The 13,300-nt window shown below is 51.9% G+C and overlaps 1 protein-coding gene across 7 annotated transcripts; it reads left to right on the top strand.

The window, feature by feature from the left end:
* Positions 1 to 1,456: 1,456 nt before the first annotated feature.
* Positions 1,457 to 8,723, top strand: BMP4 (bone morphogenetic protein 4). Of its 7 annotated transcripts, none has more exons than XM_023726129.1 (4): positions 1,457 to 1,593; positions 4,983 to 5,107; positions 6,257 to 6,583; positions 7,555 to 8,723. In XM_023726129.1, exons 3-4 carry the CDS (start codon positions 6,400 to 6,402, stop codon positions 8,409 to 8,411), a joined length of 1,041 nt encoding a protein of 346 aa, XP_023581897.1. In that variant the 5' UTR covers positions 1,457 to 1,593; positions 4,983 to 5,107; positions 6,257 to 6,399; the 3' UTR covers positions 8,412 to 8,723. The 7 variants fall into 7 exon arrangements, with proteins under 7 accessions (XP_023581897.1, XP_004370931.1, XP_023581895.1 ...); XM_004370874.2 differs by having other exon boundaries at positions 6,204 to 6,583; XM_023726127.1 differs by having other exon boundaries at positions 1,457 to 1,800.
* Positions 8,724 to 13,300: the final 4,577 nt, after the last annotated feature.

Genomic DNA, 13,300 nt, shown 5'->3' with positions numbered 1-13,300 from the left:
ACGTTACTGGGCTAAAAGGCCTCATCAGATGGCACGTTGCAGTGGCCCTGCTCTCACAGTTGTTTCTCTGATTTGGAGCACTTTCCACCCTTTGTCATTTGTGTGCACAAACAGGAAGTAGTTCCTGTTTTTCTCAATATTGAAGGTGTGTATAATGTAAAGTTTTTATAGATGAGCTATCCAGGGCCAATATCTGTTTAAGTAAAGACCTAAATGCTTTGCTGAGACAGTGAAGTGTAATGTCTATGCCAGCAAGAGAAATCCAGGACAAGAAATGCTCAACCCTCCAGGACTCCCCTGGCTACCTGGAGCTTAGGTCTGTGACCCTCAACTCCGCCCTGCAGCATTAGCTCAGGACTCCAGAGCAAAGGCTGTGATTTACTCCAAGGCTTTAGGTAAGTCCCTTTAACCTTGCTGTCCTTCCCCTTCCTTGTTTGTAAAACAGAGAGATGATGCTGATATCTCCCTCACAGCCCATCAGAGACTGTGTGTGAAATTAGTTCCTGTTTGGGAAGGTTTTAAAGCCACCACATTCCACCTCCCTGCTAATATGATTACTAGCACTTTCTTATATGAAAGGCCTCTCATCCCCCTTCTTCCTTTAAAAACAGACCAAAGGGCATCTTTTCTTGTTGCTTCTGTAGTTGTTACCTTCAAGGATTCCTAGGAGCGCCAGGAATAAACAAAAATTCAATCAACAACAGCAACAATAACTGCTGTGGCAGTTCTTAGGAAGGCTTCTGAGCTATAAACAATCTTTTCTAACTGTAAACAAACCCTAAAAAACAAAAACGTGGTCCCAGCCTATCTCCAAGTTACCTCTGCTCTCAAAAAAGTGAGGTCTGGGGGGAGGGGGAAGCTCGCTGGTTTATTAGGACTGTCTTTCTGAGGGTCATCACCAAGGATCTCCACAAGAAGCACTTAAAAAATGTTTTGGAAGAAAGCCATCTTTTAATAGCCGAAGAGGTACTTCTTTCAGGCATACAGCTCGGAGCAGAGCCTGTTTCTCAACGTTTGGAAATCCTTTAACAATTTATGGAAGGCCACCCTTTAAACCAATCCAACAGCTCCTTTCTCCATAACCTGATTTTAGACGTGTTTCATTATCTCTAATTACTCGGGGTAAATGGTGATTACTCAGTGTTTTAATCATCAGTTCGGGCAGCAGTTACTCTAAACTCAGGGAAGCCCAGACTCCCATGGGTATTTTTGGAAGGCACGGCGACTAGTCGGTGCATGCTTTCTAGTACCTCTGCACGTGGTCCCCAGGTGAGCCCCGGCCGCCTCCCGGAGCAGAAGGCAGCGCCGTCCCAGCCCAGCCAGCATCTGCGGACTAAGACGCTGCCCGGGCTTCCGGGACCCCGGCCTCGAAGGCGAGGCCGGGCGGCTGGATGGGAGGATGTGGGCGGGGCTCGCATCCCCAGAAAGGGAGGCGAGCGAGGGAGGAGGGAAGAAGGGAGGGGCTGCGGGGGAAGAGGAGGAGGAAAGAAAGAAAGAGAGAGAGAGGGAAAGAGGAAGAAGGAGAAGATGAGAGTGGGCAGAGGAGAAGGGAGGGAAGAAGGGAAGGAGCGCAGAGCCCAGCCCGGAAGCTAGGTGAGTTTGGCATCCGAGCCGAGGGACAGGAGACTGAGACGCCGCTGCTGCTCCGGGCCGAGTATCTCGCCTCTCTCCTTGATGGGATTCCCGTCCGAGCCGTCTCGAGCCTGCAGCGCCCCAGTCCCCGGCCCTCGTCCAGGTTCACTGCAACTGTGCAGAGGTCCCCAGAAGCTGCTGGCGAGCCCGCTACTGCACGGACCTATGGTGAGCAACGCTGCCTGGCGAGGAGCGCCGGGCCGAGGGGGCCGAGGCGCATCCTTGGGCGGAGGAGAGGGAGGTACAGGCTGTGGCCGAGGCAAAAGGTGGCCTAATTCTTTCCAACGATGGTGCTAGAAGTGGGGATGCTGGTGCTATAAGACATTATCTGCACTGCCACTACCCAAGCCACCTTCTCCGTTGGGCGGCCGCGGGCGATTTCTACCTTTGGGCGGCGCGGGGGGGAAGAGAGAAGGAAAGAAGAGAAGCCCTTAGTACGGGCTTGGAAAGACTGTAGGGTCTTGAGCAGAACGCGTTGTTGGCTGGGCGGTTGTGGACCCCCCGACGGGAAGGGCTGCGAGAGGAAAGAGAGCGCCAGCTCTGAGGTTTGAAGAAGATGAGGGGCGGTAAGATGGAGAGAGAACCTCTAGCCAGAGCTGGTTCTGCGGTGTGGCGCGCAATCCTTCTGCCCTCTAGAGCGTGCGCGCCGCGGGAGGGGCTGCGTCGTGGGGGTGCCGGCTAGGCGCCGCATCGTGGGGGTGCCGTCTAGGCGCCCGGGAGAGCTTGCGACCTGCCGCTGCAGGACGCGCCTCCTCCACAAGTTTTCGGGGGCTTGCGACATACAAGGAGCCTCCCCCATATCATTTCACAGTGTAGGGTCTGTAGAGACCGTGGCCGCAATGCCAAGGACTCTGGGGACGCGTCTTGCGGTTTTGTGTCCTGTGGGCAGTCTCTGGAGGGACGAGCGGCAGACGCGCTACTCTTCCTGGCCTTCCTTGCCCGGAGTCGATGGAAAAGGGTCCCGGGACTCCAGAGTCCTTGTGGACCCCTCCGCGCAGGAGTTCGGCGCGCGGCCTCAGACGCCTGCACATCGTTTTGGTTGATGGTTGGCAAAGACCGCAGTTTGTGGGCTGAACGCTTTGTGAGAGTTTAAAACCCAAACGACACACGTTCGGTAAAATGAGGTTACCTCTGAATAAACTTCGGCGTTGGGAAGAGACTCATGGAGGTGAAGGACACCCGCCAGGAGTTGCATCCCCCCCTCCCCCCAAGAAAAGATCCGGGCGAAAAGTTGTCTTTTCGCCCTTTATCTTTTAATTTTTATAAGATTTATTTATGTTTTTTAAAACTGGTTAGAGAGAAATCCTGCTAATTCCGAAACTGAAACATCGCCTCCCTCTTCCCACATCTTCTGGGTTTTAGCACAACGCGCCCTCCCGCCGCCGCCCTGGGAGATTCCCAGGGGCCGAGGATTGTCCCAGGATCCCGGGCGCCCTCCCCTTCCATTGTCCGCTCACCCTTCGGGGACCTGTCCGTTTCTATTTGCTTTTTCCATTTCGAGAGCTCCCCCCACGGGGCTTTTCAAGGGAGACGTCTAAAAAAAAAAGTTGCCATCCGCAGCCCTTTCGCAGTCCGCCCCAGGGTGGCGCGGGAGCGGGAAAGCCAAAGGCCACTGAAAAGCCGCGCGCCAAGCGCGGGGCGCGGGCGGTCGCGCAGGGACGCCCGCGGCCTCTGCATCCCGACCTGCAGCTTCGGGCGGCGCGGGTCGGCCGCGGCCCGGTATGAGGGCCGAGCTGCTCGATCCTGTTCTCCTCTTCCCTAAAGGCTTCCCGTGAGTGTCCCCCGAAAGAAAACCAAGTCTGTGGAGAAGAATGAAGGGGGCAGCCAGAGCCCTCGCGCTCTGAAGCGACCAAAGGCAGGAACTGGGAACAGCCTCAGAAAACCGAGGCTGGGGTAATAGATTGGGGCGGGAAGGGGGCTTTTGGGTCCAGGGCTTTGGGGTGTGAGTCGTGGGGCTCAGGCCCTTGGGGTGACCCGGCGCGCGAGCCTGCTGTGACCGCAGAGTTGCACCGGGTGAGGGTTTTTGAACTGTCCCTTGCGCTGAGCGACCCACGCGTGCAGCATCTTCGGTTAGAGTCAGGACATCCAAGTAATTCCTTAAGCTGTGGGTTGGTAAAATTCTTGAAGGAATATTTGCTGTGACTCTGCAGCTGGTGCAAAGGAGGAAGGGGATGGGGGAAGGAAGTGGTGGTGGGGGGAGGAGTGGTGGTTTAAAAAATGATCCAAGCCAGAGAGAGAGAGGCTCAGACGCAGACGCTGAGGTCGAGCGCAGGCCGAAAGTTGTACACGGTTTTGTAGACTTCTGGGAAAGTGGTGGGATTTTCTTTCTGCGCCGGGTCGGGAGTTGTAAAACCTCAGCGACATTAAGACCTGAAAAATGTGATGCGCCCTGTCGGCGGCAATGCCTCTTTTTGAATCCGCCCTGAGCGGTGAGCCCCGGCCTCCACCCCTCTGCCTTGAACCGCTCTGCCAACTGGTTTCTTAGGGGATTTGCTTTGCTGGGGGGTGGGAAAGCGGGGGTGGGGTGGGCCCGAGGTCTCCAGCGGTGCGGGGATTCTCTTCGTAAAGTAACCAGAGAAAATAGCCTAGCGGCCGCTCCCTCTCCACCTTCCCACCCCGATCACCCCTTAAACTCTGCCCTCCCCCCCGCCCCGGCGTGACAGGGTCAGCAGCTTTTGGCTGGGAGCTAAAGCGGCTGCCCTGCTCGTCTGAACACTCTCAGGCGTTTGCCGGGGTGACTGACTGTCCCTGGGAGCAATATTTGGCCTCCCGGAGGCCCCAGGGAGGAAGTGGCGGGATGCGTGCGTGCAAGTGTGTGAAGGGTTCCTCAGACCTTTCCTTTTCAGTTGCCTCTTGGTGGTGAGTATTCGGGTGGCCAAGACTCAGCCGCCCCAGCTCCGGACCTACTTGAGCCGGGCTCGTGCTGGAAGGCGTAGACCCTACAGGGCGCCCCAGAGCCTCCGGCTTCAGGTCGCGGTGGCGCAGGCACCGCACGGCGCACTGCGCGCGGCAAGTAGAGGCGAGGACAGTGATCTCTACGCTGTGTCCGGGGTGTCCGCGGCCGGAGGGGCGCGCTGGCGCCAGTGACCGGCCGAGAGCTCCGCGTAGCGCCGCCGGGAGTTCCTCCCGGACGGCTGAGGCTCGGGCGGTCGGCGCTGAGGTTGGCCTCAACAGGAGGGGGCGGGGACCGAGAGGGGAGGGCGCGCAGGCCCTTTCGCCGCCCGCTTCGGGGAGGGCGGGCTCCTCTGGGCGCGGGGCGGGGCCTCTGCGTTCACGTGACTCGAAGGGGCTGGAAGAAAAACAGAGCCTGTCTGCGCCGGAGTCTCATTATATTCAAATATTCATTTTAGGAGCCATTCCGTAGTGCCATCCCGAGCAACGCACTGCCGCAGCTCATCTGAGCCTTTCCAGCAAGTTTGTTCAAGATTGGCTGTCAAGAATCATGGACTGTTATTATATGCCTTGTTTTCTGTCAGTGAGTAGACACCTCTTCCTTCCCCCCTCCCGGGAACTCACTCTGCCCTCCCCACTCATGCTCGGGAATTCACTCTGCCCTCTCCACCCATGCTCGCCGTCTGTCCCTCCCCTCGGACCTTCCTTCCAACGGTCAGGCTCCGCTCTCTGGCCGCCCTGCCCTGTCGCTCCCTTCTTGCCTGGCAGCCGGGCGCGCTCGAGCGCACCGGTTGCTTGCTCCCTCTCGCCGTCTCAGATCGGTACGTTGCAAGAAAGCGGAGCTCCAGGGAACTAAAGAGATGGAAACTCGGCAGTCCGGGGTTGTACCTTGTGGACTCCTCCGCCCCTACTTGCCTAGGGAGCGCCCAGTGCCCGGTGGCGCATTCCCAGCCATTTGATAAAACTCACAGAGGTTGTTTGGGAATCGCCCCCCCTCCGGCCCCGCAATCCCAGGGAGTGAGAGTGCGAGCCTGATCAGATGCTTTTTGCTGGGCACTTCAGACTCATCGGCCACAATAAAATAAACCAGCAAGCCACCCGGCAGCCCCCAGACCACCTCCTTGGTCTCTGGACCCTGCCACCCTGTGTCTTCGCCCTGCCTCTGCTTCTCTGCTTTCCCTTCCTCTCTGAACCAGCTGGAAGTTGTGGAAGTTGGGCTCTGAGGGCGGAGAAGGGGGGGGGGGGCGGTGGAGGAAGGGGGGAGAGGCTGAAGGTCTGAAGTCGAGAGCGATGGCATTTTAATTCTCCCTCCCCCACCCGTTTTTACCCCCTCAATGTTAACTGTTTATCCTTGAAGAAGCCAAGCTGAGATCATGGCTCAGATAGCAGTTGGGACAAAAAAAGATTAACAGGATGGAGGCTATCTGATTTGGGGTTATTTGACTGTAAACAAGTTAGACCAAGTAATTACAGGGCAATTCCTACTTTCAGGCCGTGCATGGCTGCAGCTGGTGGTAAGGGGGGCGGGTGTGAGGGAGAAGACACAAACTTGATCTTTCTGACCTGTTTTACTTCTTGACCCTCCATTTCCAGACCTATATGCATATGCCGAGACATCTCTGTTTCTCTCTATTTATTGGTGTTCATTCTTTAACCTTCTACCCCTACCCCCTCCCCAGAGACACCATGATTCCTGGTAACCGAATGCTGATGGTCGTTTTATTATGCCAAGTCCTGCTAGGAGGCGCGAGCCATGCTAGTTTGATACCTGAGACGGGGAAGAAAAAAGTCGCCGAGATTCAGGGCCACGCGGGAGGACGCCGCTCAGGGCAGAGCCATGAGCTCCTGCGGGACTTCGAGGCGACGCTTCTGCAGATGTTCGGGCTGCGCCGCCGGCCGCAGCCTAGCAAGAGCGCCGTCATCCCCGATTACATGCGGGATCTTTACCGGCTCCAGTCGGGGGAGGAGGAGGAGGAAGAGCAGATCCACAGCATTGGTCTGGAGTACCCTGAGCGCCCTGCCAGCCGGGCCAACACCGTGAGGAGCTTCCACCACGAAGGTCAGTCCCCGCCCGGGAGTCTGGGCAGTGGAGGGTTAGTGGGGCTGGCTAGAGGGGCAGTGGAAACGCTGGAGGAGGAGAGTGCCTGTTACATCAAAGCCCCCAATCCCCAAGGCTGAAGGCTGGGCAACAGAGCTGTTTCCCCTCGATGAATTTCTAGAACTGCTGCCGAACTTATTTTTTGGAGACAGAGGGGGAGGGGCTCGGGGAAGGGGAATGACACCACTCAGACGTGGGCTAGCCCCAGCGGTGTGTTTTTGCTATATCAAAGCCTTTTCTGCCAGGTTTTCTGCCCATTTTTTTCAAAGCACCTACCGAATTTAATATTACAGCTGTGTGTTTGTCAGGTTTATTCAATAGGGGCCTTGTAATCCGATCTGAATGTTTCCTAGCGGATGTTTCTTTTCCAAAGTAAATCTAAGTTATTAATCCACCAGCATCATTACTGTGTTGGAATTTATTTTCCCCTCTGTAACATGATCAACAAGGCATGCTCTGTGTTTCCCAGATCGCTGGGGAAATGTTTAGTAACATACTCAAAAGTAGAAGAAGAGAGAGAGGGTGGTTATGTGCATGTTTCCGCCTGCTCTGCTCTGTTGGCCCCTCTTTTTCTTTACAACCACTTGTAAAGAAAACTGTGTACACAAAGCCAAGAGATTTTAGAAAGGGGAGTCTGATGATGGTGGAGTAGGGAGTTGACACATGGAAATTATTAGACATATAAATGTGGTTGGGAGATACTTTTTGTCTTTTGTGCTTGCCGAACGCAAGCTGAGTTTTGCTGGTTTGCTAGCTGCTTCATTTATCTGCTCCTTCAAATTAGTTTTTTCCCCAAAATAGACTTCCAACATCTAAGCAGAATTCACCACTCATCATCCAACTCTTAGATATTTCTTGAGTTTTCTATCTTTGCAAAAAAAAGTTCATGTGCTTTTTTTTTTCTTTTTCTTTCCCTCCCCAACTGTGTCTAGAACATCTGGAGAACATCCCAGGGAACAGCGAAAACTCTGCTTTTCGTTTTCTCTTTAACCTCAGCAGCATCCCAGAGAACGAGGTGATCTCTTCTGCTGAGCTTCGGCTCTTCCGGGAGCAGGTGGACCAGGGCCCTGACTGGGAGCAGGGCTTCCACCGTATAAACATTTATGAGGTTATGAAGCCCCCGGCGGAAGTTGTGCCTGGGCACCTCATCACACGACTACTGGACACAAGACTGGTCCACCACAATGTGACACGGTGGGAAACTTTTGATGTGAGCCCTGCGGTCCTTCGCTGGACCCGGGAGAAGCAGCCAAACTACGGGCTGGCCATTGAGGTGACTCACCTCTATCAGACACGGACCCACCAGGGCCAGCATGTCAGGATTAGCCGATCGTTACCTCAAGGGAGTAGGGATTGGGCCCAGCTCCGGCCCCTCCTAGTCACCTTTGGCCATGATGGCCGGGGCCATGCCTTGACCCGTCGCCGGAGGGTCAAGCGTAGCCCTAAGCATCACCCACAGCGGGCCCGGAAGAAGAATAAGAACTGCCGGCGCCACTCGCTCTACGTGGACTTCAGCGACGTGGGCTGGAATGACTGGATTGTGGCCCCACCAGGCTACCAAGCCTTCTACTGCCATGGGGACTGCCCCTTTCCACTGGCTGACCACCTCAACTCAACCAACCACGCCATTGTGCAGACCCTGGTCAACTCTGTCAATTCCAGTATCCCCAAAGCCTGTTGTGTGCCCACTGAATTGAGCGCCATCTCCATGCTGTATCTGGATGAGTATGACAAGGTGGTATTGAAAAATTATCAGGAGATGGTGGTAGAGGGATGTGGGTGCCGCTGAGATCAGGCAGTCATTGGGGACACACACACACACACACACACACACACACACACACACACATACACGTACACATAGAAACACATTCCCATCCACGGACCCACACACTACACAGACTGCTTCCTTATAGCTGGACTTTTATCTTTAAAAAAAAAAAAAAGGAAAAAAAAAAAAAAAACCTAAACATTCACCTTGACCTTATTTATGACTTTATGTGCAAATGTTTGACCATATTGATCATATATTTTGACAAAATATATTTATAACTACGTATTAAAAGAAAAAAATAAAATGAGTCATTATTTTAAAGGTAAATTATGTTCTTTTTCTCTTTGGTCCGTTCTCTTTTCCTTCTGCCTCATCGCTTTTGAATGAGATTTTATCATGTTGCGCTGGGGTTGGGGGCTGGATGGAAGTCAGAGGGTGGTAACTGGAGGTGGTTAAGTTGGAGGAACAGGAAGTAAACTGATGGCAGAGATGGTAATTGCCAGGGATGAATTGTTTTCCATTTCTATTTAATGTTAACAAGGACGCAGCATCCTCTCCCATCTGGATGACACATGCCTTGGAGAAACAGTGGGATGAAAGGAGTAGGTCAGATTAAAGACTCAGTTTAGGGCTCCTTGTACATCCTTTGTTTTTGCTCACCTGTTAGAGGTATGTAGTAGCCAAGTGTGGTGGAAAAATATCTCAAGGAAATGCTTTCCACATCTGCCTTTATGATACCCCAGGATGTCTCCAGTCATTACAGGCACCTATGTCGTATTTTCAAAAAGAACAAATTTATACCCTCAGGTACTAATGTGTGCGTGCCTATGCATTTTTTTTTTTTTTTTTATAAATAGGAGTTTTTTTGTCTTTGTTTTTTGATAAGTGGGTTTTACCCAATAAGACAAATAATGTGCCCTACCTTCAAAAACTGGTGACCATTATTTTAATATGTCACATGATAGAATTCTTCTCTAGCTTTTCTTGATTTCTTCCTTTGTCCACTGTTCCCCACATGAAAGCTTTCATCAAATTCAAAATTCCAACAGATTGGGCTGAATGTGGGTAGTGGGGAGCAATGGGGTTGTCTTTGAGGGGTTAGAATTCCTAAGCAGATACTATAAAAGTGTTCTATGTAAAATGTCTTGAGTCAAATGGCAACTCTCCTGGCCTTTCTGCATTGCACTCCCCTAGCCCCCCACCTTCCCTAGAGCTGGGCAGAAAATGATACACCTGGTGGGTCTGATGTTCTGAGCCAGGGTTACTTCAAGGAGAAAGCTCATTTTTTGGTCAGAGTGAAAAAGGATGATGCTAATGTGCTTGGGTATCTCTCTCAGCTAAGGGTGCCAGCAAGGCAGAGAAATGGCTTTCTGGAATGAGATAAATATAGGAGTTGAGAGGACCAGAGGAGAGGCCTTTGCTTTTTCTTGTCCACCACCGGCAACCAAATTAAGCCCTGGAATCTTAGCCTGCTCAGGCTTATTTCTTTCAGGGGCATTTTTTTTACCCCCTGCATATGCTTGGATGGGTTTAGAGCAAAAGCAGTGTCTTTATATAGTCTGTGTGGGGACAGCTGATAGAAGTGTATTTCTTTGTTATGAAGGTGTAGACTTGAGTGGTAGTGATGGTGGTGTGTGTGTGTACGTGTGTGTGTGTGTGTGTGTGCGTGTGTGTGTGTGTGTGTGTGTGTGTGTGTGCACCCAAAGAATACGACTGGTACACATTCCTGGGGTTTGTTTTTCTGTGTACGATGCATGTGCATGTCCTGCGTTTGTGTACACACGCTCTCGCATGTGTTGCTGGGGGTGGGGTGGGGAAGGAATGGGTGAAGCAAGATTCGTTTTTGTTTTTAATTACTGAAGTCCTACAATCCTCCAAAAGGAGCAGCTTAGTGGAAACCAATAAAAATAGAAGTGGGGAGGTTGCCAAAGCCCCAGCTCCCCGGAGAGCGCAGGTGGAGAGAGGAGATCAGAGCCCCAGGCAAAGGCAGCAAGACTCCACAGTTCTCCAAAACTCCCTGCAAAGAGGGTTCCTTCCCCCCAGCCCCCCAGGTCGCTGCCCCTTTGATTAATGGTATGGAGCTTGAATAAATCATTTCGGGGAAACCCATTATGGGTTCCCCTCAGGCAGCTTTGTTTTGTTTTGCCCAATCTCCAGCAACTTTCTGAAATGTCCATGTCATTGAAAGAGAACCTGAACGTCTCTAGCACTTGGAGGAATTAACACAGCAAGGGCCCAGTCCTGAGCCTGGTGGCTGCCTAGCTCAGGTCACTTTCTAGCAACCACTCTCTCCCCTCCCCCTCCTTCTACTGGCTTATTTTCAGGAATGGATAATGTTGTTTATTTGTTCAGCCAAATATTTGGTCTGGGGAATTTACCGTGAAATTCTGTGAATTGCATATACCTAGTTAACAGAATAGTCCCAATGCCACAAATGTTAGCGTGAAAAACAAGCAACTACGGCCAGCTTTAACTCTTCAAATTCCGTTTGAAAGCATAGTCCTGAGATCTGGGGAGATAAAAAATTGAATGCGTGTGGAGATTATTTAACTTAGGGTTTAGTAGTTTCTGTTTTCGCCTAATGCTCGGCCCCGTGCCTTATGGAAACTGTAGGTTGATTCTTAGCGTTGCTTTCGGATCAAGCCTGCATTTTTTTCCCTTCGTATTTTTTTTTTTTTCAGAGTAATGTTCCCATTACTTAAAGAAAGATGGGGAGGGAAAATCGCCCTTGAGGAGTTCAGCAAAGTTGTAACCACATCAGAGGAGCAGCCCTGTCGATCCCTGCCCAACCTTTAAACTGGAACCGGCTTCCTAGGAGCTTAAGGAAAAAAAAAAGGGCGGGGGGAGAGGAGGGACGCATCAAACATTCCCCTGCTTTCGTTGCATAATTCGCCCAGAACCTGCCAGGTGACCTGCTGACTTTGTTTTTTGTCTTGACCGTAACTTCATTCCACTACCCTCTAGCCGCCGGGCAGCGCCACACTGCGAGGGCTCAGGGCAGCGGCGGCGCTGGCCGACCCCAATAATCACCCGGCCTTGGACCCGCGTCAAGATCCTGCCCGACGAGCTCCGCCCCCGCGCGTTCCCGGAGCTCCCAGGCCCGGCGGCCGCGGGGGCACCAGAGGGCGTTCTCCCCGCAAGGGACTGCAGGGGACCGTGCACCTGGCGGCCGCGCAGGAGCTGCACCGCGGGCCGCCTCCCCTCAGTCCCTTCCCCAGCCAGAAGCCAGGTGCCAGATTTCAGACCCCTCCACCCGAGCTGACGACTCACCCAGCTCCTCCGTCCTCGACGACCCGGAGCTCAGGTGAAACTCTGCGAAGACAGACGGATGTGATTAGCGCACGCTAGTCCCCAGGGTTGTGACTTGGCATATTTAACGTGAAATGGGGTCAAACGGCTGCGAAGAATCGTGGAGTCTGGGAAGAAAGTTCACCAGGGTGGAGGGGTGTAAGAGGGGTTGAGACCTTTGGGATTTTCTGTGGGGGGTGAAGAGCGTGAATTAGGGACCGAGGATCTTCTTTCACGGAGCTCTCGCAGTGGGCCCGCATATGGAGTGACTGAATGGAGGAATGGATGGCGGAAACGAGTGGGGGAACAGACCCTCTGGTCCGAGGGGTGGACGTGCACACAGGCTGGGAAGGACGAGCCACCATCTCAAAGTTCTCCACTCCCTCCGCCTCAGCTGAACTGCCAGGCCTACTCTCAGCAATTATAGGGGGTGGGGTGAGAGGCTTGAGACCCACGAGGACGAGTGGGTGCGGGTGTGCAGTTGACAGATTTCTTTCAGAAATGAGAGGCCATGGCCATAATACAGAATGACAGCACCTCAGCTGGTCTCCTCCGTCCTTCCGCCCAGGGGCTCACAGTGTTTCACTCCTCCAAAGCCAGGAGCTCAAAATGATGATCCCTAAAATGAATCTAGAAGAATAAAACTTATTTGAGGCTCAGGACACCAAACTATTTGTCCCCAATGACGCTTTTGCTACAGTACAGCAAATTGCATAAAATATTCACACTTTCTCTTTTTAAAATGAAAGGAATAATGCTAGCAGCTTTGGTAACGTTACATGACCTGAGAATCACAAAGTTATTTGTATCCCACCTGAATTTACAGACCATCTCAAGAATAGATTTGATGCACTGAACACCAATGATTGAAGACCAGACAAGTTGTGGGATGACATCAAGACAGCATACATGAAGAAAGCAAAAGGTCATTAAAAAGACAGGAAATAAAGAAAAGACCAAAATGGATGTCGGAAGAGACTCTGAAACTTGCTCTTGAATGGAGAGTAGTTAAAGCAAAAGGAAGCAATGATCGTGTAGAAGAGCTGAACAGAAGATTTCAAAGGGCAGCTGGAGAAGACGAAGTAAAGTATTACAATGAAATGTGGAAAGACCTGGAGTTAGAAAACCAAAAGGGAAGAACACGTTCAGCATTTCTCAAGCTGAAAGAACTGAAGAAAATAGTCAAGCCTCGAGTTGCAATATTGAAGGATTCTATGGACAAAATATTGGACACATCGAAAGAAGATGAAAGGAATACACAGAGTCACTGTACCGAAAATAATTGGTTGACATTCAACTATTTCAGGAGGTAGCATATGACAAAAAGTCGAGGGTAGCGAAGGAAGAAGTCCAAGCTGTACTGAAGGCATTGGCGTAAATCAAGGCTCCAGGAATTGACAGAATACCAACTGAGATGTTTCAACAAACAGATGCAATGCTAGAAGTGTTCACTTGTCTATGCCAAGAAATTTGGAAGACAACTATCTGGCCAACAGACTGGAAGAGATCCATCTTTGTGCCCATTCCAAAGAAAGGCGATCCAACTGAATGCAGAAATTATCAAACAATATCATTAATATCACACACAGGTAAAATTTTGTTGCAAACAATTCAAA

The sequence above is a fragment of the Trichechus manatus genome, unplaced genomic scaffold (genome assembly GCF_000243295.1).
Source record: "Trichechus manatus latirostris isolate Lorelei unplaced genomic scaffold, TriManLat1.0 scaffold00010, whole genome shotgun sequence".
In the NCBI taxonomy this organism is placed as follows: Eukaryota; Metazoa; Chordata; class Mammalia; order Sirenia; family Trichechidae; genus Trichechus; species Trichechus manatus.
The sequence above is the reverse complement of the archived record's forward strand: the minus strand, read 5'-3'. Positions and strand labels throughout refer to the sequence as shown.